This window comes from Aegilops tauschii, chromosome 6, assembly GCF_002575655.3.
Source record: "Aegilops tauschii subsp. strangulata cultivar AL8/78 chromosome 6, Aet v6.0, whole genome shotgun sequence".
Taxonomy (NCBI): domain Eukaryota; kingdom Viridiplantae; phylum Streptophyta; class Magnoliopsida; order Poales; family Poaceae; genus Aegilops; species Aegilops tauschii.
The window spans coordinates 9,459,004-9,478,097 of NC_053040.3; the positions used below are offsets into that span (position 1 = coordinate 9,459,004).

Consider the following 19,094-nt stretch of genomic DNA (forward strand, 5'->3'; position numbering starts at 1 on the left):
AGCAGTTAAAAATCTTTCAGGAGCCAAGTTAGCTCGAATCAGAGCAGAAAGCTAACAGCAATGCTGCCAGAAGCTAACAGGCAACAACTATTAAACTCAGAAGAGTATCAACATTTTCTATTATCACAGCAGCATCGGTATGACAAGAGTTCTTGTGTTTTCAGAACGTTGGGACTGGGCTTAGCTAGTTATGATGAGAAATCACTTTCTTATCTTAAATACATCAGTGAAATGCATAGTTTCATAGAGGTTCACCAAAAGCGAAATGTCATTTTTATAGTGTCACTGTCAGCGGATAAAACTGCTTTACCTTGAAGTGCATAGTCTATGTTTAGTATCTAAAAAATGTATTGAGGGCATGTGATGAAATCCAAGTGCAAATGCTAGCTGATTTGTATCATTCTTATTTTCTGGAATCTATTTCTCCAACATTTAATGCATATTCATTTAGAGTAGATAAATAAACTTCACAAGTGAACTTACTGCATGAAGGCAATGTGCTGACAGTTGATAATAAAATACAGCTCCTGAATTAATCCCAAAAATCTATATGGAGCAGAGATAAAAACTCACAGAAGAGGCCATGATGAGCAATCGACGCGGCGAGGATCAGGAGAATGAGAAGAGCAGCAACTGGGGGATGATCACAGAGGAGAGCCCAATGATCGCGCTACTCCAGAGCAAACTCTGTAAGGTTGTTTACCAACTGAAGTTTACACAAAGAGGCGAGCCTAATGATGAGAGATTCAGGGGATTGAACAGGGGTCGCGTTGGGTTTGAACATGACAGGTATGGTGCCACGTACAGGGATTCGGTTCAATTAAATATTCAGAGAGAAGAGCAGCACAAGATATTCCAAACTACAGCCACATCAAGTGCCTGACAGACAACATGTTCATTTTTCGTGCTATACTACGAAAGCCATTTCTCAGTTTGTAGAAGATTTGCTGATACGGGATATAGAAGATTCATGGTGCTTTCTTCGTCTTGTCCCAGGAAATCGGCGAAGCATGGCAGCTGGGCCTTTGCTATGCTCACTAAGCGTGATTCTGATGCCCTGAAACGACATTGGTGGGGGCTTTGTTCAGAGAAGAAGCTCCTTCTGGGGCTTTGCATTGCGGGATTCCATGGTCAGCTCAGCTCTGAACAAACAAAACAAGTTGAGCGAACAATCAATTCGATGTGGTATGCTTTTTCTACTCAAAACTCTGAATTTAAACCAGAGCCGAAAAGTTAGCTCCGAGACTGAAATTTTCAGACTTGATGGGTGAGCTCTGGAACTTATTACAGCCAAGGCAATTGTGATTGATGCTATCTATAGTAAGCGTTTATTAAATCTTACTCCCTCTGTAAACTACTATAAGATCGTTTAGATCACTAATCTAAACAACCTTATATTGGTTTACAGAGGGAGTACAATTGAACGAGTCATGCATGTGCGTAACAATCAGTTTGTGCCCTATAATAAGTTTTGCACTCGCAACTCTACATCTTTCAGACTTAATTAATTAGTGAACTCTGACTTACTTGTTAACTTGAATCACAACTCTTTTGAGAATTAACAAGAATCAGTTTGTAAGCATTCATCGCTAGAAATGTTATTTTTTTTCGTTTGAGTTAACGAATGAATGAATTGGCGCCAAAAGGTAATACGCAGCGTTCTGGAAAAATCATTAATTCTTTTTGAGCAACAATTGAATAATGTTTTAAGGCAAAAATCTAACACGTTGGATTTCTGGAGTGACTAAAAGGCTCCAAGGCCAATTAAGTCTAAGCAAACTCACTCCTTCCTTTCTTCCTAGGCTTGCTTGGCTCGACCACAACACGCAAACACCGACCAGTGGCGCTCGCAAAGTACTCCCTCCATTCCTAAATGTAAGTCTTTTTAGAGATTTTAATGCGGACTACATACGGAGCAAAATGAGTGAATCTACACTCTAAAATATGTCTATATACAACCGTATGGATCCTGATACGAAAGCCAAAGCTCTGCTATTCAGTTGTTGCATCCAGACAAAATCAGCAAGGCTCTCTGGTCTTTGCTCCAACATCCAACAGTTGGACCAGAGTATTGTTAACTATCTGCCAGTGTTTGCCAACCTCTATAGCTTTGTTGAGTACTGCTGTCGTTTTCGGTCTCTAGTAATGTAATGTAATAATTACATTACTAAAAACGCCGCTTAGTTGTAAACAGATGGGTAAAAGCTGGAACATAAGAGGTATCTAGCGATTTTTTTCTTTCTAAAAATAAAAGGTATCCAAAGAAACTATGTCTAACCAGTCGAATCAAGTAAGGCATTCAAAATGATAAGAAAAAACAATCTAGAAAATAATCAAAAGTTGCAGTTTTCAGATGAGAAAGGACGAAAAAGAAAATAAATGAGAGCTATAAAGAGAAGGAATGGTAGCCGTCCATTGCCATCTACGGCCGCAGACTTGCAATCCAACTCCCCTATATATATGGCACCTACCAACCCCAATCTCCATCCATTCACTCCCTGTCCTCTCCTCGCTTAGCTTTCTTCCTCCTTGGTAGATCTAGTCTCCTTGCTGTGGGTAGCCATGGCGGCCCCGATGTTGAACCAGCTCAACACCCTCGTGGCCAACATGTTCGCCGCGGTAAGCTATTTACTATTTTGGTGCCAATTATGCGGAATTTATTGAGGTGGATAGGTAACGCGATATTTGTCTGGGAATTTGATTTTTTTTTTTTCTGTGTTTATTTGGTGGGCTAGGGTTTGCTGGACGATCAGTTCCAGGAGCTGCAGATGCTCCAGGAAGGGAGCGCCCCAGACTTCATCGACAAGGTTGTCACGCTCTTCTCCGAGGATGGCGAGCGTATCATCGGCGAGATCGCCAAGCTGCTGTACATAAGCTTCCTTTCCTTTGCTCGCCCACCCATGTTGTGTGATCCGACCATTAGTGTAGAGTGGTTGGTTTAATTTTTAGCTTGGGGATATGGTTGCTGTTTTTGCAGGGACAAGCCATGTGTGGACTATCAGAAGGTGAGCCGTTTTGTGCTTGAACTCAAGGGAAGCAGTGCATGATGAGCTCTTTTCTTCTTCTTTCATGTCCTCTTTGTATGTAATTGTGCAATAGTATAGGAACCGTGATTGTTTCGGTTCTTCACGTGCAAATTAGGTGTTTAGCTCGCTGTTCGATACACGGTAAGGCGTCCAATCATCTTGGGGGAGAATTATGGTCTGTTTCATCATTATAGTGTTTTATGTCGTAGATCTGACAAGGATGGTCCATTTCCTGCATTGGTTGGACGACTCAATGAGTATAGATTGATGTTCGTTCGTATTAGTGCCACTTCTGGTCGACATGCGGAGGGCTGAGATCTGTTGGGCATGTTGCAGTGATTTACCATGTAGATCCGACAAAAATTATCCGTTCCATACACATTGGGCAGCTCACAAGTAGATCTTCCCATTTATTTGGGGAGAGGTGACATCCATTTGGCCGTTATACTCATTTAGATTTTGATACGACGAACAATTTTGTCGTCGTAATGTTTGTGATTTAGATACGACAAACTGATTGGCCGTTGTATTGTTCTATGATCTGCATTCGACAAATAGTTTGTCTGCTATATTCTTTTATGATTTAGGTCAGACAAACAGTTAGGCCACTGTACTGTTGTGTGATATGCATCCGACAAACCGTTTGGCCATTATACTACTATATTATTTAGATCCGACAAATTGTTTGTCCATTGTTACCATTTGATGATTTGGATCTGACAAATATGATCTGCTTCCCATAAACCAGACAGCTCAATGAGTACTGTGTAAAGTGGTCCAACCGATTAAGAAAATCCATTCAGCCATTGTCATGTTTAATAATTAGTTCCGACATCCGACAAAAAAAATCATATGTTCCACAGACATCAAACGGCTCAAAAATAGCACTTCACATCTCCTTTTTAAAGTGGGGCCTCCTATAGTTAATTTGGGTAGGATTATCATATTGTATTTTATGGTCACAATGTTCCATGACATAGATCGAAGAAACATGTCTCCATTGTCATGTTTAATAATTTAAATCTATCAATATGTTCCGCACACATCAAGCGGCTCAAAGAGTAGCACTTCACATCGTGGGTCTCTTATAATTAATTTGGTGAGGATTATCATACTCTCTTTTATCGTCACAACATTCCGTGACATAGATCGGAGAAACATGTTCCACTGCATACTCTCTTTTATCGTCACAACATTCTGTGACATAGATTGGAGAAACATGTTCCACTGCATTCACATTACTTGGATGGTTCTGTACACTCGAGTTATCTTACGTATTCAGGTCAACTTATCCCATTCGAACTAGTTGATAGTTTTGCAAGTTTAGCCCTTTGTGTGATTATTAATATACATTGGTAGTATTATCCTTAGAAACTAATATTATTATGCCCAAACTGTTCCCTTGCCTAATCAAGTTAAGTCCATGTGTGTTTTTGGTCTATACGTGTGGTTCTTATGGAATCAGAGGATGTAAGCCAATGAGTCGGTACCACTTTACATGTAAAATATCTAGCTTATTTAAAGTCATTTATCTTGGATTAGCACTTTCATTACATAAACTACACATATTCCCTACTGGATTAATGTTTCATATTGCATATGCTCTGGTGAAATAAATTGCTTTGCTTACACCGGGCTTTCATAGTTGTATTTAGTTGACTTCTTAACTCAGGTACAGATAATAATAGTGCTACATCTATTCGCTTAGGATTGTGAAGTGAAGAGATAGAACTGCGATGTTCATTTTCATTCATTAAAGCGATTTTGTGGGTCTTTCTGATTGTATGCTATTGCATATTGCAGTATTGGTGCTCAGAGAGTGAAGAACAGTTGCATTCAGTTCCATCAGTGTTGTCAGGAGAAGAGCAGAGATGGGTCAGTACCTTGTATCATTATGTCACACTATTGTATTTTCGATCATTTTGTTACTCAAATCTCATACTGACTGTGATGGCCTAGTGTGCTTTACTCATCTACTGCAACACATTTCCATATTATTAGTGTTAGTATATTTTGATGCAATTGCATGTTCATTGCCTTTGTAAACTACTCATTTTACTCAGCCTTTATAGACACAGGTTTTGGGCGACTCCACTGAGCTTGTTGGGTTAGGAATATAACTGCGCTAGCACAATTTTCTAGTTAATCATATCCTTTAATAATGTTGTATTAAATGTAGGAACACTATTCCATGAATGTTTAGAAACAAAAATTGAAACGAAAAGCTGGGTTCTCTTTTTGCAGCATTGACGGCAATGCCCTAATTATCATAGCGTTTAGAGCTATAAAAGGGAAGCTAGGATTTGTCTTCTTCTCTGGATATTGTCTCTGTTAGATTATTGTCTATGGACGCAAGTGTATATCTTGTTAAGCAAGTAAGTCAAGGACTCTGGGGTGATATTCATAAGACCTCTTAAACTGTTAAGATAATTCTACCGGAGAAAAAAAACCTATGGAGGCAAATTGTAATGGGATGAGAATTTTTAGTAGTTATTAATTATTATCATGTTTCTTTCATGAGCTGCTAATTATTTATAAGTTTCTTTTGTGAGCTGCAAATGGGAAGGAGTTTCACAGGTTACTGTACTGTTTTCCTTGTAGGTGCCTGAACTCACTGGATTCTGTGAGGAATGATTTCTATGATGTGTGCAGCATGTTCAATCCACATGCTTCAGGTACTACTTTTAAAAAACTCGTCTTAAACTCTTTGTAGCATTACAGTCGTAAAACTGGAATGCCAAGGAGACACTTCTTATCCTAAAGTTTGCTTGATATGAAAAACATTGAACCGAACAAATGAAAAACTTGTTAATGAGATGAATGCAGTATTTGCAGTGCTAAAATGAGTTGTCTAGAGTAGTGTTTGGGACTACTGTTGATAGATAACTGGTTTTGCATATATTTTATATATGAATATTAGCTTCAATGTAGCTCGAAAGGTCACTATAGTTTTGCATCAACTTATCCCATCATTGATATTTGATACACTTCATGTCGTGCTTTATTGTCTGGATGATGGACATCTTTGGAAATACTCTGTGTTTAACTGTTTGGGCTGTAGTTCTTAGTAAAACTCATTTTCTTATAGTGCAAGCTTTTCTTAATGGGTTACGCAACTAACCAGCAGGTCCAAGCCTTCATCCTAAACTGTAGACTTGAGCGATAAAGCTGGAACTGCATGTTTCTGATGGTACAACACCTTTGAAGTCGTGGAACCATGCTCAACCTAGCTTATATAGCTTGGAGTCATTTGCTTATGTGGGGTCTGTAGCTGCCTAGCGGCAAGCTAATCATCTACCAGTATCGATGTCTTTGTTATTGTTCGCACTTTCATTTGGAATTCTCAGTGGTCAAATTAAAAATTCAGCTGTGGTTGTTCTGTGGATTATTGGTGGTTAATCTGGTGCCTTATTTCTCGTCAGTTTGTTGCTCGTAGAAATGCAGCTGCAATATAATCTTTGTGCCTTGTTGATCGGTGTATCGACTGTGGAGGTATATTGTGGAGAACGTATTTTATCTATCTATTTTATTTTATATCATTAAGACGAGGCAAACAAGTCACCACATTTTGTAAACTAAATAATCTCCTCTGCTAATTTTTGTGCACATTATGTTTTGCTTGCATGGTTTGTAGGCTTTTGAACTACTCCTGTCTTCGTTTAGGCATGGATGTGGTTCGCAACTCAGTACTTTATTTCGTTGTTCAAAAATATTGGCTGATAAATCAGTTAAGTGGCTGATTATCCCTACTCGGTGGGTCACTGAGTAGCTTATCAACTGATTTATCGGCCGATTAACTGCCATTCCCTATTAATCCCCTATTCGCCAGCCGACCAACAGCTAATGATTTCCTTAATATTTTCTTATTTGCTATCTGTTAGCATACAAGATGACAACGAAATTATATCTTAATTCTTTTTCTCTGCGAAATTCAGTCTATTCATATATGGTAGTTGATTGATTGATTTGCTGTATTTTTAGGATAGTAAAACCTATCCTAATCTGAGCCCTCTCACACACTCTTCATTTCTGGTCGTTTGTTGTCGTGATTAGGCCTTTCTCGGTCGTTAGAGTTGTTTATTTCCACCTTCATCACATGTTAAATTTTCTGGCCCAACTATCTTAAGGGGCTGCCCGTTGCAGAAGAAAATTTGGGGACCCTGCGGTAAACTGGGCCTTTTCCAGCCCATTTAGTTAACGGACCGGCGGTCCACAAGGAGTCCATGTAGGTTGCACATCTCTTCTGAGGAGAAAAGGCCGCGAGGCGATGTGGGTTCCGCTTGGAAGACCTAGGCACCCTGCCCCACTTGATTCCTCTCATCTCGCTGCACACCAATTGTCGACTTGCTAGCCAGGCCACCACCGTTGTGCTCACTACAAACTGTGTGCTTCTATGACGAAAATCCTTATGACAGAACAAAAAACGCCGCATAAGATCATTCTCTGTGACGGAAAGACAGTCACCAGCGGATTTCCTCTCGGGGCAGCGCCCTCGACAACTTTGGTGACGTTCTCTGATTTTCGGCAACACATTTGATCGTCATTAGGCATGTGCATATTCACTGATGATTTTTAGTGTCATAGAAAAAGTTGGGCGAGTTAGAAAAAGGATTAAAAAAATTACACGATGGGGTTCACAACGTACTACCTGCTTTTCTGCCATGGAAGAAAACATATCGGAATCAAATTTTTAGGGGCCATAACTTGAGATGTTCATACCCAAATCCATTGTTTTTTGGATGTTGTTTCTGCATGCACAACGGAGTAGTTTCTGGATGCTATTTTGTGAGTCCTGATACTGTTTTACCAGGAGATTCGTAACTCTGGAAAATCTGAAAGCAAAATATGGTACTTCCAAAACTTGAAGTACAAGCTTGCGTCAGAACTCAGAACATTCATTTCTGGGGAGCTGCCATGTGCCCACACACTCCCTATACATGCCCCAAGAAACTACATCGCTTAATGAATAGGTTAGTATAGAAATTGATAGGAAAAACTATGTATAAATGACATGAATATAACATGTAAGATACAAAAACCATAGAAACATTTAGTATGTATCTCACCCCCCCCCCCCCCCCCCCCCCTCTTTATAGTATGGAGTTCTTGTTGACTTGATAAATCACGTAAATCGACCTTTAGTTGTCTCCTTCTCTTATCATGAGTGCTTCTCAAAAAATGTGCTAAGCATTGTGAAGAACTCATGCACATGGTTATATTAGCAATCATGTTATCATTAACATCAAAATCAACTTGGGGGATGTACATGTCCTTCCAGTTGTGTTTAAATTTTGTCATGTAATTACGTAACAAAGTAATTGTATGGGCGGGCCGGCTTGCATATTATGATTGAATGTGTTAACGAATACGGGAAACTAACAACTCGGTCACTGAGCAATGATAGTCAACCCTAGATATATGGAACCTCATTCAATTCCATATAGGATTGGCTATTACTCACGCTACATCCATACATGCAAGATCAATTGGTTTTCCATTATGCACTACTGGAATCAGATAATTTGCTGTCAGCCAGTTCTTTGCCGTCCGCGGCAAAGACCTTCTTTGTCGTCCGCTTATGAAAAACAGACGGCAAACTGCGCCTTCGCCGTCAGCCAGTTCTTTATCGTCGGCTAGCAGATGGCAAACTAGCTCTTGCCGTTAGCCAGTTCTTTGCCGTCGGCTAGCTGACGGCAAAGTTGCCGTCAGCTAGTGGACGGCAAAGAATATTCTATCTAACGGCGCTGACGCGCCCGCCGATTAACTATCACACCAGAATAGTCTGTTCAGATGGCCAGCTTCATCGACCAAGTACCTAAAGAAAAAATCTGAATCTCGCTCTTACCTCGCCACCATGTGACTGATCACCGTTTGAGCATCCCCGGAAGCAATTGATTCGTGCTTGTTAGCATGGCAGAAATTGTAAATGTCCCTCATAATGCATCCAACCTCATCATATCACCGTATTGCATGCACATAATATCCATAATATGGTGTTTTCTGATCCCTGATTTTTCCATATCTGCAATGTCCGCTTTCTGCTCATCGCTAATTCTTCTGTGTGAACGCAAAAGACACGACAGATCCCGTGGGGCTAGGGGATGGTTGTGTTCATCGATGAAATCCTTCACAAACCACTGACCTGTTTCCTCCTGTCTTGCAATCACCAATTTAGCTTTACACCCTACACGAGTTATACTCCGTGGCCTCCTCTTTCTATCTTCCATCTTCCTCTTCATGTGCTTCTCTTCACGAACCCCTTCACGACTGGACATAAATTTCCTTAAAATTATATGGCAGTTGGATCCGTCCCACTCGACATAGCTTCTCCGGACACTAAAACCTTTCTCAAGACCATATTTGTTATAGAATCTATAACCTTCATCCTCACTATTAAACATCTTGTTGGCAATATGATAGTACTCCATCATTGACTCATGACTTACATCCGCCATGTCTTCCTGCATCACAATTCAGATGAATAAAAATCTGAAAGGAAAAACAAAAATGCAAGCAAAACCCAGTACGAAATCTTGCGTGGAATTTTAAACTTTGCTCCTTGTACATGTTATGGCAAGCGATCATAAACGTCCATAAACTGGGTCCCCCATAAACTAGTGAAGTGACCATGGATGATGAAAAATTCTAAATTGAATTGCATGCATTAGGGAAACCTAAATCGATGATGACTAAACAAATCTAAGTAGGAAGTGCAGGCTATGAATCAAAGTAAGTTGAGATTCGGGCGATTCATACCTTAGGATGCAAGTCCGGAAGCGATGGGATCGGCGGGGGGCTTTCTCCTATAGCGTCGCCGCCGACACTGCCGCCGCAGATGTCACGCCTTATTCGTCTTCCTGCCGCCGGGATGTACATGATGTTTTTTTTCTTCTTCCGGGAAACAAGACGAAACATGGCAGCTATGGCTTTGCTGTGCTATACATGATTCTGAAGTCTCTGTTAGTTGATGACGCCCTGAAGCTTCAGCAACAAGTATGGCCTGACAATGGATTAGTTTTATTCAGGGAAGCTCCTACTTTTCTCTTTTTTGCATTTTGCAAGTTAAGTAATCCTTCTAGTATTGTACTATAGCTTTGAATAAACTAGCAGCATCTTGTGCTTTAATCAATTTTCTACATTTTGTTGCATCTTCACTTGGATGTAAACAATCTGAACGAGTCATGCATGCATGTAAACAGAAGGCGGTATGTAAATTTTGTACTCTGAAGTCTGAAGTCTGAATTTGAATCAGAGCTGAACGCTAGCCATGAATCTTTCAAACTTCATGTGTGAACTCTGAAACTTATTATACCCAATTCAAGTGTGAACCTATAGTAAGCATTTAGAAATCTTTTAGGAGCCCAAGTTAACTTGAATCTGAGCAGAAAGTTGCCAGCAGCTAATAGGCTAAACTTTTATTTACGATTTCACTCCAGTCTCTTCAGAGCCACAACTATTATACTGAGAAGAGTATCAACATTTTCCATTATCATAGCAGCATATGTATGACAAGAGATCTTATGTTTTCAGAACGTTGGGACTGGGCTTAACTAATTATGATGAGAAATCACTTTCTTATCTTAAATACATCAGTGATTAGAGGATTTTGATTCTCCTGTCGTTTTCATAAATGTCCAATTTAGTCTATTAAAATAGGCATATTTTCATACAGGTTCACCAAAATGGAAGTGTCATTTTTACAGTGTCAGCGGATAAAACTGTTTTACATTGAAGTGTAAAGCGTGCATTTAGTATCTAATGTATTGAAGGCACGGTGATGAAATCCAAGTGCAATGCTAGTTAATTAGCATCATTCTTATTTCTGCAATTTATTTCTCCAACATTTATGCATATCCATTTAGAGTAGATAAATAAACTTCTCTAGTGAACTTACTGCATGAAGGCAATGTGCTGAAAGTTGATAATAAAATACAGCTACTGAATTAATCCTGAAAATTATAACAATTTTCTCTATGGAGCAGAGACGGGAAGACCACCGCGGCCGTGAGGACGACCAGGAGAGCAGCACCAACTGGAGGATGATGTAGTACTGCTTCTGTTTCCAGATCAAACTCAGCAAGGTTGTATACCAACTGAACTTTTACACGAAGAGGAGAGCCTAATGATGAGAGATTCAGGGGATTGAACAGGACTATAAATCGATGAGTCTAAATAAACAGGGGCTGGGTTTGAACATGGACAGGTATGGTGCCACGTACGGGGATTCAGCACAAGATAGTCCAAACTACAACCACATCAAAGTGCTCTTTCGTTCCTCTGGTCGTTGCTAGCTCCTGATGAAACTGATACTTTCCATTCCTTGATGGCACGGTTTTAAAATTTTCCATCCTCATGTCATGTTGGAATAGAGATAATTACGAGATCAGGCGAATCTTCGATGCACTAAAAATGCTACTCCCTCCGTGAACAACTTTGCTTCCATCCAGAATTTTGTACCACCATGTGTTCCTACGCATTTTGCACAACTTGAGGAAAGAAAACTGTTTTGCATCGATTTCCCGTTGCACTTGCTTTCCCCATTCCCTCGCCGCCGCCGACGCCGATGCCATCTCCTACCTTCTCCGCGGCTGCGCCATGATTCAGTGTTGTTGGCCTAACTGAATGGTGGTTGGCTGCTATCTATAAATTATAGTATGTCTGTTACATGCTCATTTGGTAGTGCTAATTCGGGATGAAACTTATATTTTTAACAGGGGAGATGAACCAAGAATGGTTTTACATGAGTCAAGACTGGTATGAAAATGGGTGTGTTCATTATGCCATTTAGTAGAGAAGAAAACATTGCATTGCTATGAACTTGTACTTTGTCATTTCATATTGACATGCATCTTGTAACCAAGAGAGTGAGATCATGGCATCCTACAACTGCTCTGAAGTATCTGTGAGTAGTATTTATGCACACTCTTCTCTTTACATTCTGAAATGGCCATTGTAGTTTTCAATGCAATCCTCAATCTATCTTTCCATGAAAGAATGTTCTCATTCTGGCCATGAAGATGATAACAAGTCTCAAACTATCCTTCGGATGAAAATTTTGGACTTCTTTTTCTCTGGGAAACAATTTTGGATTTGTTGGCCACTGTGGAGGATGCAGTTTTGATCTAGTTTGTTGGTTTCTTTGCTCTTGTTCTTCTAAGCTGAAAATCTTTGTCCTCTTGTAGTAGCTTTGTTTATAAGATATTAACTGTTCTGAAAGCATGTCACTGTTTACTAGTAATTTTATTAGTTTAATTTTTTGTTTACTTGTCTCATGTATTTTCTGATGGCCTACTAAATGGCTGAGTAATAGGGGCAAGTAGCATTTGTATTCATACCCTACTTGTATATCACTATGTAACAGATGTTTCGAATGCTCTGGTATTCGACTATTCGTAAGAGCGAATTGATGCTTGTATGTATATGCTGCTAAAAAGCAGATGGCATTTCATACAATAAGGGAACTTATGTTATGGTAACCTTGAAAAGGGTTATGACATTACCATGTTAATTTCTGCCATATCATTTAGCTTTTATTCCATATTAGCACTTTCTATATAGATAATGTGGGCATCGTCATCCCTTGGCATATTTTTTTTACGGTAGTAAAGTGGGTATTATGTACCATTTGTTTTACAAATTAATATCTAGGAAGTTGGAGTACGGAAAGAAAAAAGCCAGATGGGATGCCATGTTGTATAGAATCTTGCAGAAATTCAAACATAGGGATTACTACGTGCCTCAGTGTATGAACCAACTTATGTGAGGATAGTGCACATTTGCTTGTTCCTGTTGTGAGGCTGTAGAAGTTGGAAGAAATGATATCTCAAGTGTGTGCTTGCAGCAAGACAAAGGAGATGGTCCATGCTATTACGGGCAAAGAGATAGTGCACATTTGTAGGAGTTGGTGCTTGTTGAAATTATAGAATCAAGATTAATGAAATGTAGGCAAGGTGAACAGGTCGATGGATGAAGTGACTTACCACCAGGTGAGAAGATGTGGAGTTCTTCCTCAAGCAAAAAGTGGCTGGGCAATAGGAGCATACTGATTTACTGAATGTGGATGGTGCTTTCTTTCTTCCAGGTGAAGATGTGCTGAAACCGCATGTAGGTGGTGGTTTTTCTTCTTCCAGGAAACAAGAGGAACCATAGCGGCAATGGCTTTGCTGTACTATACATGATTCTGAAGGCTCTGTTAAGTTGACGATGCCCTTAAGCTTTAGTGACAAGTATGGCCTGATGATGGTGTGAGTTTTATTCAGGGAAGCTCCTACTTTTCTCTTTTTTGAATCTTGCAAGTTAAGTAATCCTTCTAGTATTGTACTATAGCTTTGAATAAACTAGCAGCATCTGGTGCTTTAATCAATTTTCTACATTTTGGTGCATCTTCACTTGGATGTAAACAATCTGAACAAGTCACTCATGCATGTAAAAAGTAGGCGGTATTTAAATTTTGTACTCTGAAGTCTGAACTCTGAATTTCAATCAGAGCTGAACGTTAGCCATGAACCTTTCAAACTTCATGTGTTTACTCTGAAACTTATTATACCCAGAAAGTTGCCAGCAGCTAATAGGCTAAACTTTTATTTACGATTACACTTCAGTCTCTTCATAGCCACAACTATTATACAGAGAAGAGTATCAACATTTTCCATTATCATAGCAGCATATGTATGACAAGAGTTCTTTTATGTTTTCAGAACGTTGGGACTGGTCTTAACTAATTATGATGAGAAATCACTTTCTTATCTTAAATACATCAGTGATTGTAGGATTTTGATTCTCCTGTTGTTTTCATAAATGTCCAATTTAGTCTATTAAAATAGGCATATTTTCATACAGGTTCACCAAAAGGGAAATGTCATTTTTACAGTGTCAACGTATGAAACTGTTTTACATTGAAGTGTAAAGCGTACATTTAGTATCTAATGTATTGAAGGCACGGTGATGAAATCCAAGTGGAAATGCTAGTTGATTAGCATCATTCTTATTTCTGCAATTTATTTCTCCAACATTTATGCATATCCATCTAGAGTAGATAAATAAACTTCACTAGTGAACTTACTGCATGAAGGCAATGTGCTGAAAGTTGATAATGAAATACAGCTCCTGAATTAATCCCTAAGATCATTACAATTATCTCTATGGAGCAGTGACGGAAAGACCACCGCGGCCGTGAGGACGACCAGGAGAGCAGCACCAACTGGAGGATGATGTAGTACTGCCTCTGTTTCCAGATCAAACTCAGCATGATTGTATACCAACTGAACTGTTGAACAGGACTATAAATCGATGAGTCTAAATAAACAGGGGCTTGGTTTGAACATGGACAGGTATGGTGCCACGTACTGGGATTTAGCACAAGATAGTCTAAACTACAACCACATCAAAGTGATCTTTCGTTCCTCTGGTCATTGCTAGCTCCTGATGAAACTGATACTTTCCATTCCTGGATGGCACGGTTTTGAAATTTTCCATCCTCATGTCATGTAGACACCACATGTTGGAATAGAGATATTACGAGATCAGGCGAATCTTCGATGCACTAAAAATGCTATTTAGTAGGTGGTTCCTTGCAAGAATTTCAGTATTTTTTCACTAGGCACATTGTGAAGTTATCATTTCTCAGCTGTCCCAGCAAATGAGAAAAGTGGTGTAGCTTTCCTCATCAATATCAAGAAATCAATAGACAATCGTTGCCGGCCGGCCTGCCCATCCCTCCTTTATATACGTGGGGAGGGGGGCACCCTAGAACACATAAGTTGATCTTTTAGCCGGGTGTGGTGCCCCCCTCCACAGTTACACACCTCGGTCATATCGTCGTAGTGCTTAGGCGAAGCCCTGCGGCGGTAACTTCATCATCATCGTCGTCACGCCGTCATGCTGACGAAACTCTCCCTCGGCCTCAACTGGATCAAGAGTACGAGGGACGTCATCGAGCTGAACGTGTGCTGAACATGGAGGTGCCGTACGTTCGGTGCTAGGATCGGTCGGATCGTGAAGACGTACGACTACATCAACCGCATTGATAAAACGCTTCCGCTGTCGGTCTACGAGGGTACGTGGACACACTCTCCCCGCTCGTTGCTATGCTTCTCCTAGATAGATTTTGCGTGATCGTAGGAATTTTTTTGAAATTACTGCGTTCCCCAACACTATTTCCCAAGTGTGGGATGGTCACGCTATCAAACTAACTTTTAGAAGAAATTTTAACCCTACCATGATGGAAGAATGGTATTTTCTACAGCAAATCATCAGGGGGTGTCTTATATGGATAAAGAGGATGCACTCATTTGGCAATATGAGGCGAAAGGAAAATACACTACTGGTTCCCTTTATAGTATTATTAACTTTAGAGGGGTACAACCGGTATTCATTCCCTCCATATGGTCCATTGTGGTGCCACCTAGAGTTCAAGTTTTCCTATGGCTACTGTCGCATAATAAACTCATGACAAAAGATAACCTTAAGAAAAGAGGGATTGAAAAACCCCCTGAGTGTGTCTTTCGCACAGAGCATGAAACTGTTAGCCATTTATTTTTTGAGTGTGTTGTCGCTAGGATTGTTTGGCAGCATATTTCTGACTTCCTGGGTATTACCCTGGGGGGAATTTCTTTTCCATTGCTAGATATTGGCCTGCTAGTAAAAATCATGCCGCCACTAATTCTGTCTGTGCCAGTGCATTGTGGAGCATCTGGAAAATTAGAAACGCCCATGTCTTCAATAATGCTAAACGGACTGACATGAATGCAATCTGGTGTATGATACAGGTGAATATCAGGAGATGGATGATCCTCTACAAGGGGGATCACTTGACAAAAATGGAGAGATTATCCCACTTGATTACTCAGGTGATTCAGACCCCTTTCAGGCTGGGAGTGGGATGAACCTTACGTCTTTGGGCAAAAAGGCTGCCCTGCGAGAGATGCTGTTCAAAGACCCGACAACGCAGAAAGACAGAGCTGGGGGTGAAGATGGTTCTGCCTCCCCACCAAGAAGTAGTGGCTGGATCCAAGTTGATGACAAGCCCAACCACGCCGCTGGAGATCTCGAACTCCCCTGAGACGACTCCACTAAAGAGGAAGAAAAGTGTCGAGCACTACCGGAATCGCACCCTATGCCGACGGCCAGGGCCGTCGGCATAGCCCTGACTGGCCGTCGGGACAGGCCTATGCCGACGGCCTCCGTCGGCATAGGGCCGTCGGCAACATATCCGTCGGCGTAGCCCGGGTGTCCGTACATCTATGCCGACGGCCCTGGCCGTCGGCAACGTTACCTCCTAACGGCGGCCGCCGTCAAGTGCTGACCAACGCCTGCTCGCCACGTGGCAGGCCTATGCCGACGGCCTGGCCGTCGGCTTAGTTTGAAACTATGCCGACGGCCAGGCCGTCGGCATAGGCCTGCCACGTGGCGAGCAGGTGTCACCCCTGGGGCAGGTCTATGCCGACGGCCTAGCTGTCGGCATAGGCCTGCCACGTGGCAGCAACTGGGCTCTCCTGGGGCAGGGCAATGCCGACGGCCTGGCCGTCGGCATAGACCTGCCACGTGTCAGCCACTGGGAGCTCACGCCAGCTCTATGCCGACGGCCTAGCCGTCGGCATAGTTTCTGTCTACTTTTTTTCTTTTTCCTGTTTTGTTTCAGCTCAATTCATTTGAATATATACAGCATATATAAGGATCATACAACAATATATGCATCACATAACAATAAGGAGCAGCATCACACAATAAATTCATCATCACACATCATAAGAAGCATCGCAAAGTATAAACATATAAGTATCATCACCACCAAAGCATATAAGAATCTCACAAACAACAATAAGAAACATCACTAGCATATAAGTATCATCACCACCAAGACCGCCACAATGTGACCCAAAGGCTTAAGCGCCAGGACGTCGAGCACCGCGGAGGTCGTCACCGCCAAGACCGCCGAAGCCCAGGTCGTCACTGCTAGCGGTAGCGCTACCGCCAAGACCGCCTCCACCTCCGCCTCCGCCTCCGTGGATCGGAGTGGTTGGGCTCCGTGTCTCGGGAGTGCTGCGAAGACCACTGCCAACGGTAGATCCACCTGTTCCCTAGATGTTGAAAAGACATATTAACGGGATATATGACTGTGTTGAAAGGCATGACATGCTTTGGGTGAATAGATTGGGGATGAACTAACCGGCGAGGGGCCAGCATTCTGTGCCACAAACTCCTCAAAGGTCAGCAGCACTGGTTGTGCTGGAGGACATTGTGCTGGCTGCAACTGAGGACACCTGCCGGCCGCCATTTCCTGAAAAGCCTGCTGCATCTGGTGATCCCTCTGCACCTGGTGTTCATAAAGCCTCTCATGCCATGCCATGGTCTCCTGGCGTGTGTACTCCAGGTAGGCCTACGGTATGACATGATGGAACTCATAAAACTACTAAATGCGGAAAATAAAGTGAGCAATGAAGATAAGAGGGAAAATACTTATAGATTGTTGCTCCTGAAAGAGGGACTGTGACTGTGCACTGGTCACTGGCTGGCTCGTGCGCTGGCTCAGGCTCGGGTCGATCCGACGGAGCTGTGTGTAGGAGATAGTAGGAGTGATCACAACATCGAGAACCGCCTCCCGACCGTGCTCCTTGGGCCCCATGCCCACCACCACCCTCTCGTCCAGATCCGCCGCAATGGGGTCAGGTGTGTCAGGATGTAACTTCAAATACCCTTCGGAGTAGGCCTTCTTCCTCCCCGCGGTCTTCTTGCCGTAGTACTTGGGCTCGCTAGGCTTGGGGTCCTTCCGCGTATGGGCGATCTCCCACGCCTGCATGTCTGAGAGCGGCCGCTTCAGTTTCTCCTGCTGCACCACCAAACAGAGGTTAGTCATACATAAGAAAGTGATGGTAAATAGAAGAAGAAGAATGTTTAATGGGGTTAGTCATACATTAACTGCCTTGTGGAGATAGTGGTTTCGGTTCCCTGAGCATGTACTCCCTCCTTCCCTCGGTTAGCCTTGTTTTTGATTCTCATAGCCGCCCAGGCTCCAGCCTCATCACACCAAAGATCCACCAATGCCTCCCAGGACTCGTCTTTTCCATAACACCAATTTGGACACACCTACATAATAAAAGCATAATGGCATGTCAACACGAAACGGTGAAATGTACCACAAGGTAATGAAAGCATAATGAAAAATCTTCTATACTTACCGCCAAGAACTCGTCCCTCTCCAAGGTAAGGCCCATCCTCCGCGCTTCTTCCTTGGTCATCTTCACACCAAGATAGTCGTGGTAGTATGTCAAGATGGCCACATAGCGCACCTCGTACTACATCTGGCGGGCCTTCTTCTTGCATTGGCGCAGCACGATCTGGTCCGCTCTGGCCCTGTGCTCCGGAAGAACTCGATAGAATTTCTACAATCATGCATGAAACAAGAATGGAAGAAGCCATGAGTTAAATCATTCATGAAACTAGAATGGACTTGTGCTTCTGAAGAGAACTCACCCAGAAAGTAGTGATCACGGCCTTGGCATGGGTCTCATGGTCCGCGTGGAGGGCCGCTTCCCAGTGGTCCCAGCTCGTGGCCAAAACCCGACGGTCCGAGTGCCTGACTGGATCCGGACAGTACAACCCCGACCAGTATAACTTCAGCAAGACGGTGATGAGGCCGTTGGGAATACTTGTGTAGCTTGGGTAGCCGCAATGAAGAGATCGGCTCCGGCATAGACGGTTGATGGTTTAACTTCGACCAAACCAATGGAAGGCGTATGTTTTACCCCCTCCCGTGGATCGAACCATCGGCATTTGAACACAGGCAGACTTAGGGTCTGACGCCCCTAGCGGAATTTAACCTCGTATATATTTTGTACCCTTCCGTAGTAGTCTACTGAATTTTGACCGGGGGTGTACACTCCGGTATTTATAGTTTTGGGATCGGGCCGGCTGTTTTGGTGCTCCTCTGTATGGAAGCGATACCCATTCACATCATACTTTTTACATGTCATGACGGCAGGGTCAAAAACCATGGAAACCCATCTCAATTCATCATCCATAGATATGTTCGGATCTTTTCCCTACAAGTATAATTGAAATTGTTGCGTG

The 19,094-nt window shown here is 42.1% G+C and overlaps 1 protein-coding gene across 4 annotated transcripts; it reads left to right on the plus strand.

The window, feature by feature from the left end:
* The first annotated feature begins 2,489 nt into the window (after positions 1-2,489).
* Positions 2,490-6,447, plus strand: LOC109756121 (histidine-containing phosphotransfer protein 1-like). 4 transcript variants are annotated; one of them, XM_073500784.1, is made up of 6 exons: positions 2,490-2,619; positions 2,736-2,866; positions 2,978-3,005; positions 4,830-4,901; positions 5,628-5,701; positions 6,151-6,447. In XM_073500784.1, the coding sequence occupies exons 1-5, from the start codon at positions 2,563-2,565 to the stop codon at positions 5,658-5,660; spliced, it is 321 nt and encodes a 106-aa protein (XP_073356885.1). In that variant the 5' UTR covers positions 2,490-2,562; the 3' UTR covers positions 5,661-5,701; positions 6,151-6,447. The 4 variants fall into 4 exon arrangements, with proteins under 4 accessions (XP_073356885.1, XP_073356886.1, XP_073356883.1 ...); XM_073500785.1 differs by having other exon boundaries at positions 6,154-6,447; XM_073500782.1 differs by lacking the exon at positions 2,978-3,005.
* Positions 6,448-19,094: the final 12,647 nt, after the last annotated feature.

Bases quoted from the DNA above. Each gene is read 5' to 3' on its own strand.
- LOC109756121 (XM_073500782.1), top strand. From the start codon at position 2,563: ATGGCGGCCCCGATGTTGAACCAGCTCAACACCCTCGTGGCCAACATG. The intron at 4,902-5,627 runs GTCAGTACCTTG...TTTTCCTTGTAG, and splicing joins CAGGAGAAGAGCAGAGATGG to GTGCCTGAACTCACTGGATT. The intron at 5,702-6,150 runs GTACTACTTTTA...GCAACTAACCAG, and splicing joins GTTCAATCCACATGCTTCAG to CAGGTCCAAGCCTTCATCCT.